Consider the following 19,863-nt stretch of genomic DNA (forward strand, 5'->3'; position numbering starts at 1 on the left):
TTTCTCTCCCTCTCTCTCTCTCTCTCTCTCTCTCTCTCTCTCTCTCTCACACACACACACACACACACACACACACGGCCCTATCCTTTCCGTCCTCTTGTACTTCACTGCTAGGCACACACTCTCCTATAGGAAGCCTTTCCCAATCCATCTTAATTCTGTTGACTTTCTGCTGTTCATTACTTGCTTTTCATCCTGTATGTAGCTTATTTATATACTGTCGTTGCTTGTTATCTCCCCCATTAGACTGCATGTCCCTTGAGAGCAGGTCCTGTCTTTTACCTTTTCATGTATTCCTGGCACACAGTCGATGTTTCACAAGTACTTATTAACTAACGATAGCCCCAGTGGTAGAAAATCTTTATTTTCAGAGGATAAATTAATTTTTGCCAATAGCCAAAGTCTGGTGAATAGTCAAGCTAAACTCAATGAGTGATTAATAGAAGTTATTAAGGTTTTACTGTGTCATGTGTTACAGCAATGAAGAAACATTTAAGCATTTGGCATTTGCCGGATAGAGTTAAATGGTAGAAAGTCATAAAAGAATTTACCAACTATTCTAAAGCTTTGAGGAACCTTCCATTTTTTGATATGCTTATGAACATCCTCAAAAGACAATAACACATTAAAAAAAGACAATCATAATCTTTCCATGCACATTTCTGATTCAGAAGCAAATCTTGTTTTTTTCCTGTCCTTAATTAAAAGGCTTTGCTGGATCTATGATCTCATTCACATGAGTACTCCCTCCATTGGTGCACAATGAAATGTATTCTTACCCTGTGCAACTCTTGTCAGTGTCCTCCCACAAATTTTCCAGAGGGCTTGCTTACACAGCATGCATATGCACGTTGTGTGTGCATGCATGCACACACAGTGAGGGTGGGGGAGAGGTGGGTGCACATATTTCCCTCTTTCCCCAACCTGCGTATTTTATACATCCCTCTGATAACATCCTTTACATCTTCTGTAATAGCTTATATATACTCAACAACTGCCATTTGCCTTTTTGCTATTAGTTTAATTATTCTGACTACAGTATTTAATGACTAGCAGCCATGTAAAATTAATGACTCTAAGACAATGCCCACAAAGAAGTGGAGCCAGAGTCTTCTTAAGAGTTCAATTCCAGGTCCAGTTCACTGTCCATGAGTAGTGTCTGCCTGACATATATGTACTGGTACTAGTTCTGTGTGTCACCCATTTCACTGTATATCACGGTCTATATGACAAGCATTCTTCATCCACTGGATTTTTCCTATGTGCTTTTTATGATTGATTTTGGAGCTTACCTTGGAAGCTTTGCAAATGGTCTAGTGCTTAAAAAAATCAGCACAATGTCACTGGCAAACAGCAAAAGTAGGAGTAATCCTTCTTCCATTTGGAGTCTATGCTAGACACCCTCTATGACACTGGCAAATACCTTAGCTGAGCAAATGTCTCCATATTTTATGTCTTACTTGATATTTATCAGAAGGTCATCAAGTAAAATGATGCACCCCTTCTTACATATCATTGGATCTTCTATAATTCTGACATGTGCATGAGAGGCTCTATATTGGATGAAAGTTTTTAAGGTAGTGCTTTGTTCCATTCAATCAAATGCTCTTTTGTAAAGAACAGTGGGACTTCACATTCACTATATATTTTAGTCAACTGTATGATGGCTAAAGAATACGCTTTATAAAAGCCTGCCTGTCCTCTTCTTATACCTTCATCGAGAATGCCTACAATACATGTATACAACATTTTCATAAAAATTTCAAAGAAAAGGGAAATTAAGCATATAGGGCAACAACAGTTATCAACATACTCTTCATCAACATTTTTTTGGAAACAGTTTCTGAGATTTTTTTCCAAGCCTTTATTATCCTTACAATTTTTCAGCTATCTTGAAAAGCAAGTCCTCCATACCCTCAAAACTGTGTCACCTCTATAGAGACCTGTTCAGTATATGCCTAGGTCTAGTCCAGCTGCCCTTCTCATCTTTATTTTGTTTACTAGAATTTCTACTTCCTCACAGAACAGAAAAGGGATGGTGATGTTAGCAGTCTAAATAAGATAGCCTTACTATAAGTCAATAATGGAGAAAGAATGTTAGAAAAATGACTACAAATCTTATCCATTTTCCATATGCTTGCTATTCTCCTTCTAGTATTATCCCTACAAGCCTTTGAGATGATTTGGCTAACTTGGGGTCTCTTGGCAAGGTTTTCCTTCCACTGCTTCACATTGCTTAATGAGGCAGTGCTGCTCATGATCTTCCAGTATCTTCTTCGAAAAGATTTAATATATGAGCCTGTAGCCTACACTGGTGGTGTTGTCACCAGTGTCTTATCTCCCTGCTTATAAAGGAAATCAAATGTTTGCTGGCTCAGGTAGTTCCTAAATTCTTTGCTTTCCTCAATATAGCAATTGAGCTATATCTGCTAAATATCTTTAAAAATGTTAATAGTCTTGAGTTAAGGTCTGCTTTTTGTCCATCTTCCATTTTTTTTCTTCATGATAATCATTTTGCAAATACTTAGGAGCACTGCAATGTAAGATAATCAAGTTTTCTTTGAAATGTTTCTTGTTACCTTTGGAAAAAGATAAAAGCCAACTCTGACAATTTCTTTTTTTGCTCCTCAAAGGGGATTTTGCTGAAACTCCTCTGCCTTATGGTTTCATTTTTAAGAAGAAAGTTAAGATTGGTAAGATTCAATTCCTCCCATAGTATCTGAACAAGGAGCTCATATTTAGAATAACAATAGCTATGTTAACATTTACAGGTGGTTTTCAGTACCCTCGGTAATCTTTTCCCAGTATTGACACTGTCAGTTCAGATGCAGAAAGGGGACACATGGGATGAACTGAGGCCCACTTTGTATTTTCCTTTGGTGGGTTTGACATAGCCAAATAATTCATCACCAAGTGGCCTGCCCAGGTGATGAACCTTTCTATACTTTGTCAGATTTTACCAAAGGCTTCCAGCACAGTAATAGCTACGTATGCTTTCCCTTGAGTTTGTCTTCTGTTAGTGGGGCCTTTGAGGACTAAGAATCATTTCCATTTCACAATCAAGCATCTGAGTAGGCCCTTAATTGTTAACAACTCCCCAGGCCTCTACCACCAAATCAGTCCTCTGGAGCTGGTGAGAACTGACAGAATAAAGATCACAAAGGAAGAAAGGAGGAAAGTCATAACAGTTGAATTCTACGACTGACACTAAGTCAATCACTGAGGAATTATGCAGAATGGGCAGTTTTGTGGAAAACATAGGTAAAAATGTTGCTCAGTGTTAAAAAAAAAAAAGGGAAAATATTGTGGATTCTTCAAATCACCAGCTGGAAAATTTGATGTTCATTCCTGCTAAAATATTAGAATACATTATTAAAGGGTTAGTTTTTGAGCATTTGGAAAGGGAACGAATGGTCACTTCAAGCCAACACTAGTTTATTCCCGAACAAGTTAAGCCAGCCTAATTTCATTTCCCTTTTTTTTTGACAGTGTCACCAGACTGATAGAGCAGAAAATAACATGTAGTATAACTAGATTTCAGCAATGTAAAATGTCTTTCATGACACCCTTAAGGGATACGACAGGTATAGGGTGGATTGATACGTTAGAACAAACTGGAGATGGTTGAATGAAGCAACATATTAATAATGTAAACGTGGAGGGAGGTCAATAGGGAATAGCCAAGGGATTTAACTCTGTTTTGTTCAATGTTTTCATCCATGAACTCGGAAGACATAAAAAAGAAGGCTTAGATATATAATAACAAGATAGGAAAGATAAATAATAACTTGGAAGACAAAACAGTGATCCAAAAAGACCTCAACAGACTAAAATGACAAGCCAAGCTTAAACTGTTTAATGGGAATAGAAAATTCTGCACCTAGGGCAAGAGGTCAAAAATCAATTTCAGAAGAACAAGATTCAGAGACATACCTAAAAAACAGTCCATCTGAAAGAAGACTAGTGGATGGCAAGTTCAGTAAATCAATAAGATAATGTGAGAGACATCCCTCCCCCCATACCCCTCTCAAAAAAAAGCTCCTATGAATTAAGGTAGCATCAATAGATGCATAGTTTCTAAAACAGGAAAGATTATCAACCCTAGTTAAGACCACACACTGAGCACCGTGCTGAATTTTTGGCCATATTTATGAAGAACACTGAGAAATCACCAAGTATACATGTAGGAAAAAGGAAAGAGATTACAATGTCATATCAGGCTCAATTAAAGAATGGGGGAAGAAACCTAGAGAAGAAAAAACTTAGAGAGAGACATTGTAGTAATCCTCAAGTATATATGGAGAACTATCATATAGAAGAATGATTACTTATGTTGTTCTTGGCCCTAGAAAGTAGACCCAGGACCAACAGGTGGAAGTTACAAACAGAGAGATTTCAGTTTGATATAAGGAAATCATTACCTAAAAATCAAAACTGGATAAATATGAAACAGTTTCTAGACTAGGTAATGAGCTCCCCATCTCTGGAGATCTTCAAAGTAAGCCTGAATGACCACTTGTTGGGGATCCTACAGCAAGTATTCCTTCTTCAAGAATGGGTTGGACTAGATAATCTTCGAAACCCTTAACAACTCTAAGACAAGGAACACTGGAATAGGTAGGGAGTATGCAGCAAAAAATACACCTGGAAGGTAGATGGAAAAAGGATACAACTTCATCCAAAGGTAAAAAGGAAGAAACAAGTCCTTTGGCTAGGGGCAAAGAGTAAGCTCTAGACTTCAAGAGAAGCAGGAGTCATCTACAACAGCTGACAAGGACCATGCTACCATATTTGGATAAAAGTAACATAACTACACTTCTTTCAAAATACTACCTAACAATTATATATTATCCCATTTGTTTTAGAATTCAAAATGCCCTTCCTCTTAGTTTTAATTTTTATAACTATAAATTAAATATTCTCCACTGAAGTCCTATTTTGATGCCTCACCATGGCATCATGATAACCCTGTATTCTTGTAGGTGATATAAATAAGGCTCAAACTTTGACTATCCAAATTGAAAGGTTTTAAGCTTGAACCCAGAGATGGATTTGAAAACATGTGCTTATTCTCATAGTCTAGTTCAGAAAGGTTCATCATCAAAAGATTAGCCACAGCACCTCATGAAATTGTCTATTTGGGCATAGTAGGAAGAATCCACTCTGATGTAATGACATGTCATTTGAAGTAGCAAAGTAATATTCACTTACCATCTTTTCTTTTCATATTTTTCTTGTAGAAACTCTTTCACTTTTTGTGGATCTCTAAAGTCTGGAATTGCTGAAGATCTATCATCAAATAATCCTAGCCAAATTTGTTTACACACCTGTGAACAGAAAGAAAAGAAACAGTATTTTCACTGGTAAAACTGGTAGTGATAATTTTAAAATGACATAACTGACGCTTTACAGAATTTAATAAAATAACAAAATCTATTGGGAAAAGTACAAGAACTAGAAAAATAAGAGCAACAATGAAATGAAGCAGGGACAAAGTAAGAACAGTACCGCCAAACCTCAAACTGTATCATAAGGCAGAAGTCGTCAGAAATATATAAAGGTAGATCAATTTTAGACAAGAGACAACCAGAAAGAATGGAACTCAATAATCATGCATTCCATAATCCTAACAACATGAATTATTAAAGGAAAACTCTCAATTTGATAAAAATGCAAATGTATGTGACCTTAATATCATACCATATGCCTGTCACAAATATGGAACAGATGTATTCTTAACCAAACAAGGGATACGGACAATCACAAAAGCCAAAATAGATAACTTTGATTACATGAAACTGAAAAACTTTTGTAGAAACAAAATTAATGCATCTAATATAAGAAGGGAAGTAAGTCAAAGGGGTAAAAAAAAAAAAAACTTTGTATCAAATTTCTCTATTGGAATCCAAGATATAAATAATAGGTAAACACACACACAAATACATATATACATGTGTACGTGTGTACATTGTTTATAGATCTTGAATATCAAATCCTTATCAGAGAAAAATGACCTATGTATATAATGGTGTATATACATACATGTGAATATACACCCATACACATATACTAAAAGTTATTGCTCAGTAGAGAAGTGGCCAAAGGATATGAACAAATAGTTCTCAAAAGAATTGTAACTACATGAAAGAGGGCTACCAACAGTTTAATAATAAGAGAAATGCAAATTAAAAACCCTGAGGTTTCACCTTATACCCTGCAAACAGGCAAAGACACCAAAATGGTCCATATTAGAGGTCTTGTGGAAAGGCATGGGTACTAGTGCACTCTTGGTGGAACTAAAATGTGACTAGAATTTCTAGCTCCTTTGACCCAGAGATTCATTTCACTACCATCCTTTGACAGGAGGAAAGTCTCCATATGTAATATACCATATGCAAAGTATTTTAGCAACACATTTTGTGATAGTAAAGAATTGGAAACAAAGTAGACTGCCACCCATTGGAGGAATGGCTAAATAAATTGTGGTACATGAACCTAATGGACTATTAACATGCTTTAAGAAATGAAGAATATGATGAGTACAGAAAAGCATGGAAAATTTTACATGAACTGGTGCAGAGTGAAGTAAACAGAACCATGAAAGCAAAATACAAAATGACTACAATAGCGTAAATGAAATGAAAAGAACCACCACCACCATCACCACCACCACCAAAAAAAAGTGAACGTTAACACATCTCAGAAAGCAAATTTGGCTCCAAAGAAGCAATGTAAAAGACATCCCTACCCCACTCCTTTGCAGAGATGAGAGGCCAACAAGTGAGATTCATTGGGCATATTTTTAGACTTTTTCAATGTATTCATCAGTTGTTTTTCTCTGGCTTTACCATTTTTATTTTTTGTCATAAAAAATATTATTTGTTACATGGGATGGCTCTCTGGGAGAGGGAGGGATATTTGAGAGTATTTTGGTGATGTATAAAAAAAAACCCAACGCACCAATAAAACTTTTATTCTAAAAAATCTAGGCCTTATAATCTTCCTCTATAACAGACCTGCACAGCTTGGCAGTAGGTGGGTGTCAAAATTAAAACAGACTAAACGTCTTCGGGTCACACACAGGTTAGACTAGAGACAAACTGACATTGGTTGGTTACTGTAGGTCATGTGACAGCCACACAAAATCCTTTAGCAATATGTTGTAAAGGACTGCTCTATAAAACAGAGGCAATAACACCTTACCATGATTCCCAACTCTCAATTAACAAATATTTATAAAGCACCAAGCTAAGAAATTACTAGAATCACATAACTGAGACACTAGAAGCTACAATTAAACTCAAATAATCCAACTTCTTTTTAAACAGATATGTAAACTGAAGGAATGAGAGGTTAAGTTATTTAGCCAAGGTGAAACTACTAGTTAATAGAATAGTTGGGATGAGACTCTAAGCCCTCTGACCAGGCATATCTTAGCTGAATAGACAATTAGCTTCTGTTTATCTAAGCAGCTAAATGTGACAAGAAAAACATTTAACTTCCTGGGGAGAGGTAAGGACAGGGATGTGCAGAAATGTGGACACGAAAGATTAGAATTTGATATCAGATATCATATTAGCGCTTAACATAGATGATTTGGCTTATGCTAGCAAACAAACCTTGTTACATCTTAATCCATATCATTCTGAAACACTAAAATTATTTTTAATACCCTCAAGGTTCAAAAAAATCAAAGAATCCAAAAGATATAATAAGCATAACTACAACTTAAGTATCAGCATCTATTTTAAGGTATGAAGGAATTATTTGATGGTACAAACCAAAATGACGTAGAAAGTCTACAAAGGATTCAAAAAGATTTTCCAGACCAAGGTATCATACATGTTTATTTTGATACCCAATAATTTAATGCAAAATTACATTAAAGTCAACAGTTTAAAATACGAATTCAACTGCACAACACTATGGAGGAAGATGATAAAAGATTATAAGTACTATCACATCATAAAACAAAGAAAAGTACTGGAATAAAAAACAAGTCTACAGACGGCTTGGGAAAAAAACCACATCATCCAAAGAGCACTAAACTCAGAGGACAACAGAAAATGGAAGGGGGAAAAAAGTACACTTCTTTAATGATTCATCATTAATGGTAGAGTCCAAATCCAGTGGTTCCACTAATTCTTCAGTCCCTAATGAATTATAGAATAAAACTGAAATTGCACTGAAAATGAAAGTAGGAAAAGCTTCTAGGTCATACAGTAAGTAAACACACCAAGGAAATCTGTGCTGGAGGTAACACAATACTGAAAGCACTACAAGATCAAGGATGACATTAATATCCAAAAAAGTGATGGAGAATTACGGTTTTAAAACCAGAAGGAACCTTAAAGGTTCTAAAACCATAATTATATCATCAACAACTACTAGCTTATCTCGTTTTCACAAAATCTTCCTGAGACTGGTCTAAATGTTTATCGATGGCATCTTGAAGAAAATATGAAACGGTCACAGACAGAATTTCATGAATGGTTTCTTAGCAGACCACATCTTTAAAAGTGGTACAGTGAAAGGTACAGAGAATACAAGAAACTGCTGTACTAATATTTTAACGATTACAAAAAAGCATTTGACTCATTTCCTAGACCGCTGCATAACTTCCACCTCCATCACCAGGTTGCCTCCGGGTCCTTAGGCTTGGATAAGTCAGCTTCTGCCTTTTTTTTTATCAAGGCCCCACTACTTCCTAGGTACTTCCACACCAATCCCCAGGGAACATGCTCCACCCCGTCCACCAGCACAGAATATAAGCTCCTCGAGGCCAAGGCCTTGCTTGCTCATATCTGTCTTACTACGTTTTAGCACAGTGTGTGCAAATGGTAAATACCTAGTAAATAATCTATGATATAAAATGCAGCCATAAAAGTCTATTCCCTAACAAGGAGTCTCTTGAGCATATGATGATATCTTTCCAGCACTATTTAGTCAATTCTGTGACTGTAAAGATGTGGTCGGCTATTTGTAAAAGTCTGTCACTAGAACTCATGGCATGGACAAGATGGCAGCTGAAAAGCAGGGACTAGCGTGGGTTCCCTGCCCAGTCCCTCCAAAAACCTATAAAAAACGGCTCTGAACCAATTCTAGAACTGCAGAACCCACAAAAGCACAGAGGGAAGTAGGGCTCCAGCCCAGGACAGCCCGGATGGTCTCTGGGTGAGGTCTACCCCCCACGGAGCTGGGAGCGGAGCGGAGCAGAGCCCAGCATGGACAGTGAGGATCAACCAGACCAGGAGCTGGGCGGAGGGTGCCTTAGCGCCCTGAATCAGTGAGCTGCAGCAGTTACCAGACTTCTCAACCCACAAACACCAAAGACAACAGAGAAGGTCAGTGGGAAAAGCTGTAGGATGGGAGGGGGCGGGGCGGGCAGCTACAGAACTACAGCTGCAGTTGCTTCCTGCCCCAGGCCACCTGGTGGGAGGAATTAAGTGGAGGATAAGAGCAGGAGTGCCTGCTGAAGATCTAAGTCCAGTCCAGGCTGGGGGGTCTTGGGGAAAGAGGAGTGCTGGTGTGGGAGAGCTGGCGCATCTCCCCCAAGCGTGGAACATAGTTCTCTTAACTCTACAAGCAGTCATACCCCACTGAAAAACTCAAGGGTCAAGTTAGTTGGCTAGGAATATGGCCAGGCAGCGAAAACTCACCCAGATTCAGTCTCAGACTCTGGAATCTTACTTTGGTGACAAAGACCAAAACGTACAGCCAGAAGAAGTCAACAAAGTGCAAAAGCCTACAACAAAAGCCTCCAAGAAAAACATGAACTGGTCTCAGGCCATGGAAGAGCTTAAAAAGGATTTGGAAAAGCAAGTTAGAGAAGTAGAGGAAAAATTGGGAAGAGAAATGAGAAGGATGCGAGAAAACCATGAAAAACAAGTCAATGACTTGCTAAAGGAGACCCCAAAAAACACTGAAAAATACATTGAAGAAAACAACACTTTAAAAAATAGACTAATGCAAATGGCAAAAGAGCTCCAAAAAGCCAATGAGGAGAAGAATGCCTTGAAAGGCAGAATTAGCCAAATGGAAAAGGAAGTCCAAAAGACCACTCAAGAAAATATTACCTTAAAAATTAGATTGGAGCAAGTGGAAGCTAGTGACTTTATGAGGAATCAAGATATTATAAAACAGAACCAAAGGAATGAAAAAATGGAAGACAATGTAAAGTATCTCATTGGAAAAACCACTGACCTGGAAAACAGATCCAGGAGAGATCATTTAAAAATTACTGGACTACTTGAAAGCCATGATCAAAAAAGGGGCCTAGATATCATCTTTCAAGAAATTATCAAGGAGAACTGCCCTGATATTCTAGAGCCACAGGGCAAAATAGAATTGGAAAGAATCCACCGATCGCCTCCTCAAATAGATCCCAAAAAGAAAACTCCTAGGAATATTGTAACCAAAATCCAGAGCTCCAAGATCAAAGAGAAAATACTGCAAGCAGGCAGGAAGAAACAATTTGAATATTGTGGAAACACAATCAGAATAACCCAAGATCTAGCACCTTCTACATTAAGAGATCAAAGGGCTTGGAATGCGATATTCCGGAGGTCAATGGAGCTAGGATTAAAAACAAGAATCACCTACCCAGCAAAACTCAGTATCATGCTCCAAGGCAAAATATGGACTTTCAAGCTTTCTCAGTGAAAAGACCAGAGCTGAATAGAAAATCTGACCTTCAAACACAAGAATCAAGAGAAGCATGAAAAAGTAATCAAGAAAAAGAAATTGCAAGGAACTTACTAAAGTTGAACTGTTTTGTTTACATTCCTGCATGGAAAGATGATGTGTAAGATTCATGAGACCTCACTATTAGGGTAGCTGAAGGGAATATTCATATATATATATATATATATATATATATATATATATATATATATATATATATATATATATATATATATATATATATATATATATAAATATATATATATATGAATATTCCCTTCAGCTACCCTAATATAATAATATATATATGTGTGTGTGTGTGTGTTTATGTGTGTATATATATATGTTTATGTATATATATGTATATGTGAGTGTGTATGTATATATGTATGTGTGTGTGTGTATATTTATATATACAGAGAGAGAGAGAGGGCACAGGGTGAGTTGAAGATGAAGGGAAGATATCTAAAAGAAATAAAATAAAATTAAGGGATGAGAGAGGAATATATTGAGAGAGGGAGATAGGGAGAGATAGAATAGGGTAAATTATCTCGCATAAAAGTGGCAAGAAAAAGCAGTTCTGTAGGAAGAGAAGAGAAGGCAGGTGAGGGGGGAATGAGTGAATCTTACTCTCATCAAATTTGGCCTGAGGAGGGAATACCATACATACTCAATTGGGTATCTTACCCCACAGGAAAGAAGAGGGAAGAAGATAAAAAAAAGGGGGGGGATGATGGAGGGGAGGGCAGATGGGGGTGGAGGTCATCAAAAACAAACACTTTCGAAAGGGGACAGGGTCAAGTGAGAAAATTCAATAAAGGGGGATGGGTTGGGAAGGAGAAAAATATAGTTAGTCTTTCACAACATGAGTAGTGTGGAAGGGTTATACATAATGATATGCATGTGGCCTATGTTGAATTGCTTGACTTCTTAGGGAGGGTGGGTGGGAAGGGAAGAGGGAAGAGAATTTGGAACTCAAAGTTTTAAAAACAGATGTTCAAAAACAAAAACAAAAGTTTTTGCTTGCATCTAGAAAATAAGATACACAGGCAATGGGGCGTAGAAATTTATCTTGCCCTACAAGAAAGAAAGGGAAAAGGGGATGGGAGGGGAGTGGGGTGACAGAAGGGAGGGCTGACTGGGGAACGGGGCAACCAGAATACACGCCATAGGAGTGGGCAGGAGGGTAGAAATGGGGAGAAAATTTGTAATTCAAACTCTTGTGAAAATCAATGCTGAAAACTAAATATATTAAATGAAAAAAATAAATAAAAAAAAAAGGATGTCACTAAGCTCAAAATGAATGAAGGTCATTTTCATAAAGGTTTTATAAAGATGAAAAAGAAAGTAAACATACAGATTGGTAATTACTGATATTTTTTTTTCTGGGGCAGATGGTATTTTATTATCTTTGATCCCCCCCCCCTTTTTTTAGTATCTACCACTCCCTGAAATCTCATAAAGCAATTTATCAAATCTTTAAAGATTATGTTGTTTCTAGAATGGCTTTCCTCCAAAGTATGTACTTCATCTGGATTCTGCCAATCTTCTCAAATTCATCTACATCAGTGGGTAACATTCCCAGGCCTGGGGTGTTAGCATACAAATATAGTTCCTTTCTTCATCATTGAGGGCAAAAATTGATATAGTAGTATTGACAAACTTTTTTCATTTTATGTCTTGTTGTCTCTTTTGCTAGTTTCTTTCATGAACATTCTTGGGATGAGGTAGCCTATTTGGATTTCATGCCAAGCATTCTACAAACTTTGCTTCAACAGCTTTTTTGTTTTCAAAAGTGATACTGCTAATCTTGCCCTATCCTTTTCTGCAGTTTTACAAATGAGGTTGCATTCTAAACCAGGGTATTGTCTCTCTACATAGCCAGGAGACAACTGTTTGCAGGCTACAGCAGTTTCTGAGCTCTTTTGGCCTCTCACAGCAATGACTTTTTTGTATCAATAGTATTTCTTCAGGAAATAGGGGGGAAAAATCAATGTCAATATCTTTTTCTTTTTTATATCTTATAAATCTCATCTGAACAGGTCAATTTAAAGTTCTTACAACTGTTCAGTATCATCTCACCTTTAGCCTTTCTTCTTATGCTGACTGCCTTAGCATTTTGCTCTAACTAGATGGTGTAAGAAAGACGCCCAAATTTCTTTCACAGGCCCTGCTTCTTCAAGGCTCAATCCCCTATACAGTCGTAACTACTTATGAGACTTTTCAAACTGCTGGCATCCTAAATCCAACCTCCCAACAAACTAAAAACCACATTTTAAGCCACCTCCACAATCATCCACTAGATCACTGTTTCCCTAATCCTGTATCCCACTGTAACAGAAAAAAACATGTTAACCTACTACCCTATGATATAAATTCCCTTCCCATCTAAACCTAACTACCTTTCCAAATCTAACTACCTGGCCTTGGCCACAAACCCCCAACCAAAAATATTTTCTCCCTCAAAGAGAAAGTAAGTTCCTGGAGGTGAGAGACTACCTTTACTTTCTGTATTTGTATTTCTAAGCTTAGCACATGGTAAGAACTTAATAAATTCTTTTTTATTCATTCACACTTATCATCATCTCCCATAATTCACTCTTCCTCTTTTATTACTGATACTAAAATCCTCTCTCAGGTACCTAGACTCAAAGCTTTGGAATCGTCTCTCTTTTTTTTTTAATTCTAAATTTAATGACACCCCTCCTCCCCCACACACACCCAGATCCATCTTTGGTGCTCCCTTCCTTTTTTCACTTTCTGCATACACAGTCAGCGATCAAGTCTTGTAAATTCTCCTCTCAATGCCTCTGTATTTGACCTTTTCTTTGTTTTCTTAGTCATCACTGATTTTAGGCCATTATTTCTTTGTTATCCTTTTCAGGATAGTCAAAGAGAGTCACTGGACTTTTTTTTTTCCAGTCTTCATTCTCCTTGAATTCTCCAGTATAGCAAACAACCCCTCCTTGAGCCTCTCTGCCCTTGTTTTCTGTAACATCCATCAAATGAAGTAACATGTGGAAAGTCCTTGGCATAATGCCTGGCACCTAGAAGGTGCTTAATAAATGTTTACACCCAATGAATGGAACAATGAAACAAAAATCATTGCATTTAGTCTTGAAAAAGAAGGGATGGAGGATAGGAGTAAGGAATAACAATACTTTGGCTGTCCTTTCCCTCAAGTATAGCAGCAAAGCAGAGTGAAAAGCTTCTGGGAGGCAATAATTCAGATTTAATTAAAGCATTCAGGTAAATTCTATTTTCAAAGCTAAGTACACACACACACACACACACACACACACACACAGAAACAGTGGTTCCTAAGCAGCTTAGTTACAATCTCTAAGCCAATAGACATGTCAGAAATAAAATGAAATATGGTCAAAAGACACAGAATCACAGATATAGAGAGAAAACAGACCTTTAAATTTTCTTCCAATTAAAGCTTGGAAGAACAAAATAACAACAACAAAACACAGGAAAAAACACCAACATGCAATATGGTTAAAAAAAAAACTTACACTTGGAATCAGGGTATTCTTGGGTTTAAATCCCACCTTACATATACCAGCTGTGTGTCTGTAAGGAAGTCACTTAACCTTTCTGAGCCTAAGTTTCTCATCTGTAAGATGGGAAAAATACCTGAAGTAACTAGCTCACAGAATATCCATAGGAACAAATGAAAAATTATGTCAAGTGCTTTGTAAAACTTTAAAAGTTCATCCATAAATGTCAACTGGCCCTCTGATCCTCTGGCTAACAATAAAATTTGTCAGCTAATCTATACATGAGGTGATAGTTACCCTTGATTTGTAGCAAATGTTGTACCACAAAACTATCTAACCATCTGCAAAAAATCTGACATTTCAGCTAAAGAATTAGTTATACTATATTTAAATGTTATTTCTAAAAATTCTATGTTTTAACTCCAAACCTGCTTTTAGATAAACATTATAAATTAGTTCTAGGTTAGTTATTAAAAACAAATACATATTCTAAATGCAGATGATTCTAAAACAATTACATAAGAGACACATTAGAGATACGAAATCTAGCCTTATTCCTTTGCCATTAATGGTTATCCATCACTACAATTCCAGTAATTTACCAAGACTTCCCTAGTTAGACCAACTAAATATTCTACTTACAGAGCAATGCATACAATGAAGTAATAAGTATTATTTTTTAAAATACCACTAGGAATATGTTTGACCTATTATAAATTAATAAGGTGTTCCCTACACTCCTGAAGTTTCCAAGACTAAAGAGGCACCCTCCACCACATGATGCCCTAGTCAAATCACATCTCTGAAGTGTTATAGTTAGTTTCTGGGCACTTTACGAAGGTTAATGATAAGACTGTATGATTCAATAAAATTGGAGAATAGTCAGCAAAAAGCAACCAGAATGACGAAGGGACCTGAAATCCATGTCACGCAAGGATCATATGAAGGAGCTAGGGATGTTTAGTCAAGAGAAGAAAAGACCTCTGGAGGGGTAGGAATTCTCTTTATAGCTGTTCTTCAAGTGTTTGAAGGATTGCCATGTGAGATCATAAGCTCAAACACAGAGGATATGTTTGTTTTTTCTTTGTACTCCCAGCACTTACTGTAGTGATTAGCACATATAGTAATAATTTAAAAAAATGCTTGTTTACCAGCTATCTAATTTTATTCTTATTGGCTCTAGAGAGCACAATGGTAATGCAATGAGGTTTAAGAATAAGAAACCACCTCCAAACATTTAGAACTATCAAAAAGCGGAATAGGCTATCTTTGGAGGTTATGGATATCCTGTCAGAGACTGCAAGACCACTTTTTTGGTATGTTGTAAAGGAATTTGCTTTTTAGGCATGGGTTGGACTAGACAGGTACTGAGGTCCCCCTTCAAACTCTGAAATTCTTTAATTCTGATGCTGAATATTCATAGAATTTCAGAAATGATGGGACTCTATAGAGCATTTAATCTAAATCTCTACCAAATAAAGGGATCCTGTCTCTAATATCCTTGACTCCACCAGCATCTATCTGAAGAGTTCACTTCATAATGTAGCTCATATTACTGTCAGGAAGCTCTATTTCTTCGAAAATTCTTCTTGTAATAAGCCAAAATTTGCTTCCTTAAAATTTCTGTTCATTGGTTCTAGTTCTACCTTCCAGAGGTCTGGGGAGTAAGTTATTCCCTTTCCCACTAAGAATCTAAGAATTTGAACAAAGCTATCACAGCAACTCCCCTTCTCCCAATTTTCCCTTTTCCTGGGAAGCTGATTGAGCATTTATTTCTGAAACTGATTCAAAATGTTTATCAAATACCTACTAAGTGTGTTATACTGTGCAAGTTATTACAAGGAATACATAAATTGCTAGTATTCATATGGCACTTTAAGCTTTACAAAATGGTTTCCATGTTAACTCATATGGTCCTCACAGCAACCCTATAAGGCAGGTGCTATTGTTATAATCCCCATTTTACAATGAGAAAACTGAGACAGAGGCTACCCAGAATCACAGAGTTAGAGACTGTCTGAGGCAGGGTTTGAACCCAGGTCTTCTTGATTCCAAATTCTGGGCTCTGTCCATTGTGCCACATAGCTGCCTAACAGTTAGTTATTGCTGTCTCGTAGTTTATAATCTAGACAGATACACCCAAACATAAACATGAAAAAAAAATTTCAAATAAAGTAGTACATCATAAAGCTGTCAAAAGACTTGTTCATATCAATGCTACGGGAATTCAACAGTACTTTGGGTCAAAGTGGGAGTGGTATTTAAGCTAGTAATAAAAAACAGGTAAGATCTGAATTTGTGGGGTAGAAGGTACAAAAGAAAATTGTCATACTAGCCAAGGACCACAAAATGTTGGGAGTGAACAAAAGCTGGCGGGGGGAGACATTTTCATAGGATTTTAGTTAGAAAAGAGGCACTGGGGGGCAGGCTAGGTGTCGCAGTGAGTAGAGGACCAGTCCTGGAGTCAGGAATTCAAATAGGGCCTAAGACACTTGACACACTTACTAGGTGTGTGACCTCGGACAAGTCACTTAACCCTAATTGCCCTGCCTTCCCCCCTCCAATAAAAAGAATTTAAAAAAAGAAAAGAAAAGAGTCATTGGATAAAGATGGAAAAACTGGGGCCAAATTTCCACAGGAGCTTAAATTGAAATGCCTTTGTATGAACTCTGAACGAAGACTTTACCCTATATATGCAATGAGGAACCGCTAATGATTTTCGAGCAGGAGAATGATTAGAAAGCATCAGTGTAACAAGTGGTATTGCCATTATCACCAAAAATATTTACTTCATATCTGTATTAGAAATATGATGGTTCATATTAGATATGATCCCCTTTGTTTTACTAAGCAAGAGATACAGAGTAACAGAAGATCCTGGAAAGCCAACACTAAAATTTTCCAGGATATTATAACAAATCTTTAAGACGTGGTGAGAACCAATAGGGCTGGGAGCAGAGGAAAGGCAATGGCATTAAGCAGGATCAGGAAAGCCTTCTTGTAGAAGAAAGGATTTTAGCTGGGACTTGTGGGAAGCCAGGAGGAAGACATAAAGAGAACTACAGGAAAGGGATAGCCAGAGAAATCGCCTAGAGTTAGAAAAGAAAGTATCTTGTGTAAGGAGCAAGGAGGACAGTGTCACTGGAATGAATAGTACTTCGGAGGTCAGTAAGGGGTATAGGTGTATATGAAGAATAGAAAGGTGGAAGGGCCAGGTTATGAAGGGCTTTGAAAGTGTAAAGGGATTTTGTATCTATGGCTGGAGGTGACAAAATGACAGTGGAGTTGATAGAATGGAGGTTGGGGGAAGGGGAATGTAATAGGGTCCAATCCATGTATTAAGAAGATCAATAGGAGAGCTGAGTGGAATATAGATTAGAGTGGAGGGACCTGAGGCAGGGAGATTAACCAGCAGGCTATCTGCAACGATCCAGGTGTGGGGGGATGAGGGCCTATACCACTGTGCAGGAGCAGACAAAGCAAGGAAGCTGAGACTGATAGATCACATGACTTTGGGAGTACTAAACTACAAGAAAGGTTCAATCTATCTGCACTGAGTCTGGCACCAAGATGGTGAGCCCCCATGAGAAGGGGGTACATACCAGGTACTAAGTATGGGCAACTTAGCTAGCCTGCTTTAGAAACAGAACAAGTCAAAGGTTCCCCTTTGGGACTGGGTTATAAGCAGCTGTTGTACTTCTAGCCACAGTCTCAAAACAAAACAACAAACCACCAATCTTTTCAATAAAGCTGAGGCTATTAGCTTAAATCTTTTTTCTTGACATTGTTTCATACAGAATTGTGCTCAGCCACCATAAAGCTTTCCAAAGGAAAACAGTGTTACCTATCTCCAGTATCCAATACCCAAAAATAACATATGTTAGAAAGTAAACTTAGAGAAGGGTCAACTAAATAAGGCTAATGTTTTGTAATAATTTCCAGTATAAAGCTAAAAGCAAGAAAATAAGCACGTTGGCAGACAAAATTAGGAAGCTAGTCATTTTCTCCCAGATAAAGCATGACAATTTATTAAGTATAACAATTTAATATGTAAATTTAAGATTATCTGCTATTCTGGCAGCACTGTACCAAACTTTTCATCTACTGAGGAGGATAATTAAGAATTAACTATTAGCAACAGTGTTTTGACTCATCCATTGTTTAGCCTTAAAATGTGGTTCCAACAGTAGTGACAGATTGGTGCTTAAAACATCCATTCTACAAATGGAGCTTTCCTTAAAATTATAAATAGTATTTACCTAAGATTATCAGTAAGCATTATTTGTAATGTAGATAAACTTGAAGCTTTCCCAATAAGATCAGGAGTGAAGCAAGGCTGTCCATTAACACGATTACACTAGTATTCAATATTGTACTAGAAATGCCAGCTACAGCAATAAAAAGAAACGGGAGGAATTCAAATAGGCAATGAGGAAACAAAATCATCACTCTGCTGATGATATGACAGTATGCTTAGAGAATCCTAGAAAATCAACTAAAAAGCTAGTTGAAATAATTAACAACTTTAGCAAAGTTGCAGGATATGAAATAAACCCACGTAGATCATCAACATTTCTACATATTTCCAACAAAGTCCAGTAATAAGAGATAGGAAGAGAAATTCAATTTAAAATCACTGTACACAATATAAAACTATTGGAAGTCTGCCTGCCAAGAAAAACCTAGGAACTATACAATTACAAAACACTTTTCACACAAAGAGATCTGAACTGGAAAAACATAAATGCTCATGGGTAGGTCCTGTCAATATAATAAAAATGACTTATTCAGAGCGGAGACAGAGCCAAGATGGCAGCTGGAAAGCAGGGACTAGCATGAGCTCCCCGCCTAGTCCCTCCAAAAACCTATAAAAAATGGCTCTGAACCAATTCTAGGACCCACAAAATAGCAGAGGGAAGCAGGGCTCCAGTCCAGGACAGCCTGGATGGTCTATGAGTGAGGTCTATCTCGCACAGAGCTGGGAGCAGAGCAGAGCGGAGCAGAGCCGAGAGTGGGCGGAGCAGACCAACCAGACCAGAAGCTGGGCAGAATGTGCCCTAGCGCCCTGAATCAGGGAGCTGCAGCAGTTACCAGACTTCTCAACCCACAAACACCAAAGACAACAGAGAAGGTTAGTGGGAAAAGCTGCAGGAGTGGAAGGAGTTCCCAGTTCAGCTACCGCCCCGGGGGCAGCGGAGGTGGGGCAGCTACAGAACTACAGCTGCAGTTGCTTCCCGCCCCAGGCCCACCTGGTGGGAGGAATTAAGTGGAGGATAAGAGCAGGAGTGAAGAGCCTGCTGAAGATCTAAGTCCAGTCCAGGTTGGGGGGTCTTGGGGAAAGAGGAGTGCTGGTGTGGCAGAGCTGGCGTATGCCCCCCAAACGTGGAACATAGTTCTCTTAACTCTACAAGCAGTCATACCCCACTGAAAAACTCAAGGGTCAAGTTAGTTGGCTGGGAACATGGCCAGGCAGCGAAAACTCACCCAGATTCAGTCTCAGACTCTGGAATCTTTCTCTGGTGACAAAGAAGACCAAAACATACAGCCAGAAGAAGTCAACAAAGTGCAAAAGCCTACAACAATAGCCTCCAAGAAAAACATGAACTGGTCTCAGGCCATGGAAGAGCTTAAAAAGGATTTGGAAAAGCAAGTTAGAGAAGTAGAGGAAAAATTG

At 37.8% G+C, this 19,863-nt stretch overlaps 1 protein-coding gene across 9 annotated transcripts in view; it reads right to left on the reverse strand.

The window, feature by feature from the left end:
• AGFG1 (ArfGAP with FG repeats 1) overlaps positions 1 to 19,863 on the reverse strand; it is a 106,624-nt gene that overhangs the window by 35,631 nt on the left and 51,130 nt on the right. For all 9 annotated transcript variants that reach the window (XM_036755867.1, XM_036755866.1, XM_036755865.1 and 6 more), the window contains exon 3: positions 5,212 to 5,327. In XM_036755867.1, the coding sequence (XP_036611762.1) occupies positions 5,212 to 5,327 (116 nt within the window). The remainder of the gene's footprint in view (positions 1 to 5,211; positions 5,328 to 19,863) is intronic.

Source organism: Trichosurus vulpecula, chromosome 4 (genome assembly GCF_011100635.1).
Source record: "Trichosurus vulpecula isolate mTriVul1 chromosome 4, mTriVul1.pri, whole genome shotgun sequence".
NCBI lineage: Eukaryota > Metazoa > Chordata > Mammalia > Diprotodontia > Phalangeridae > Trichosurus > Trichosurus vulpecula.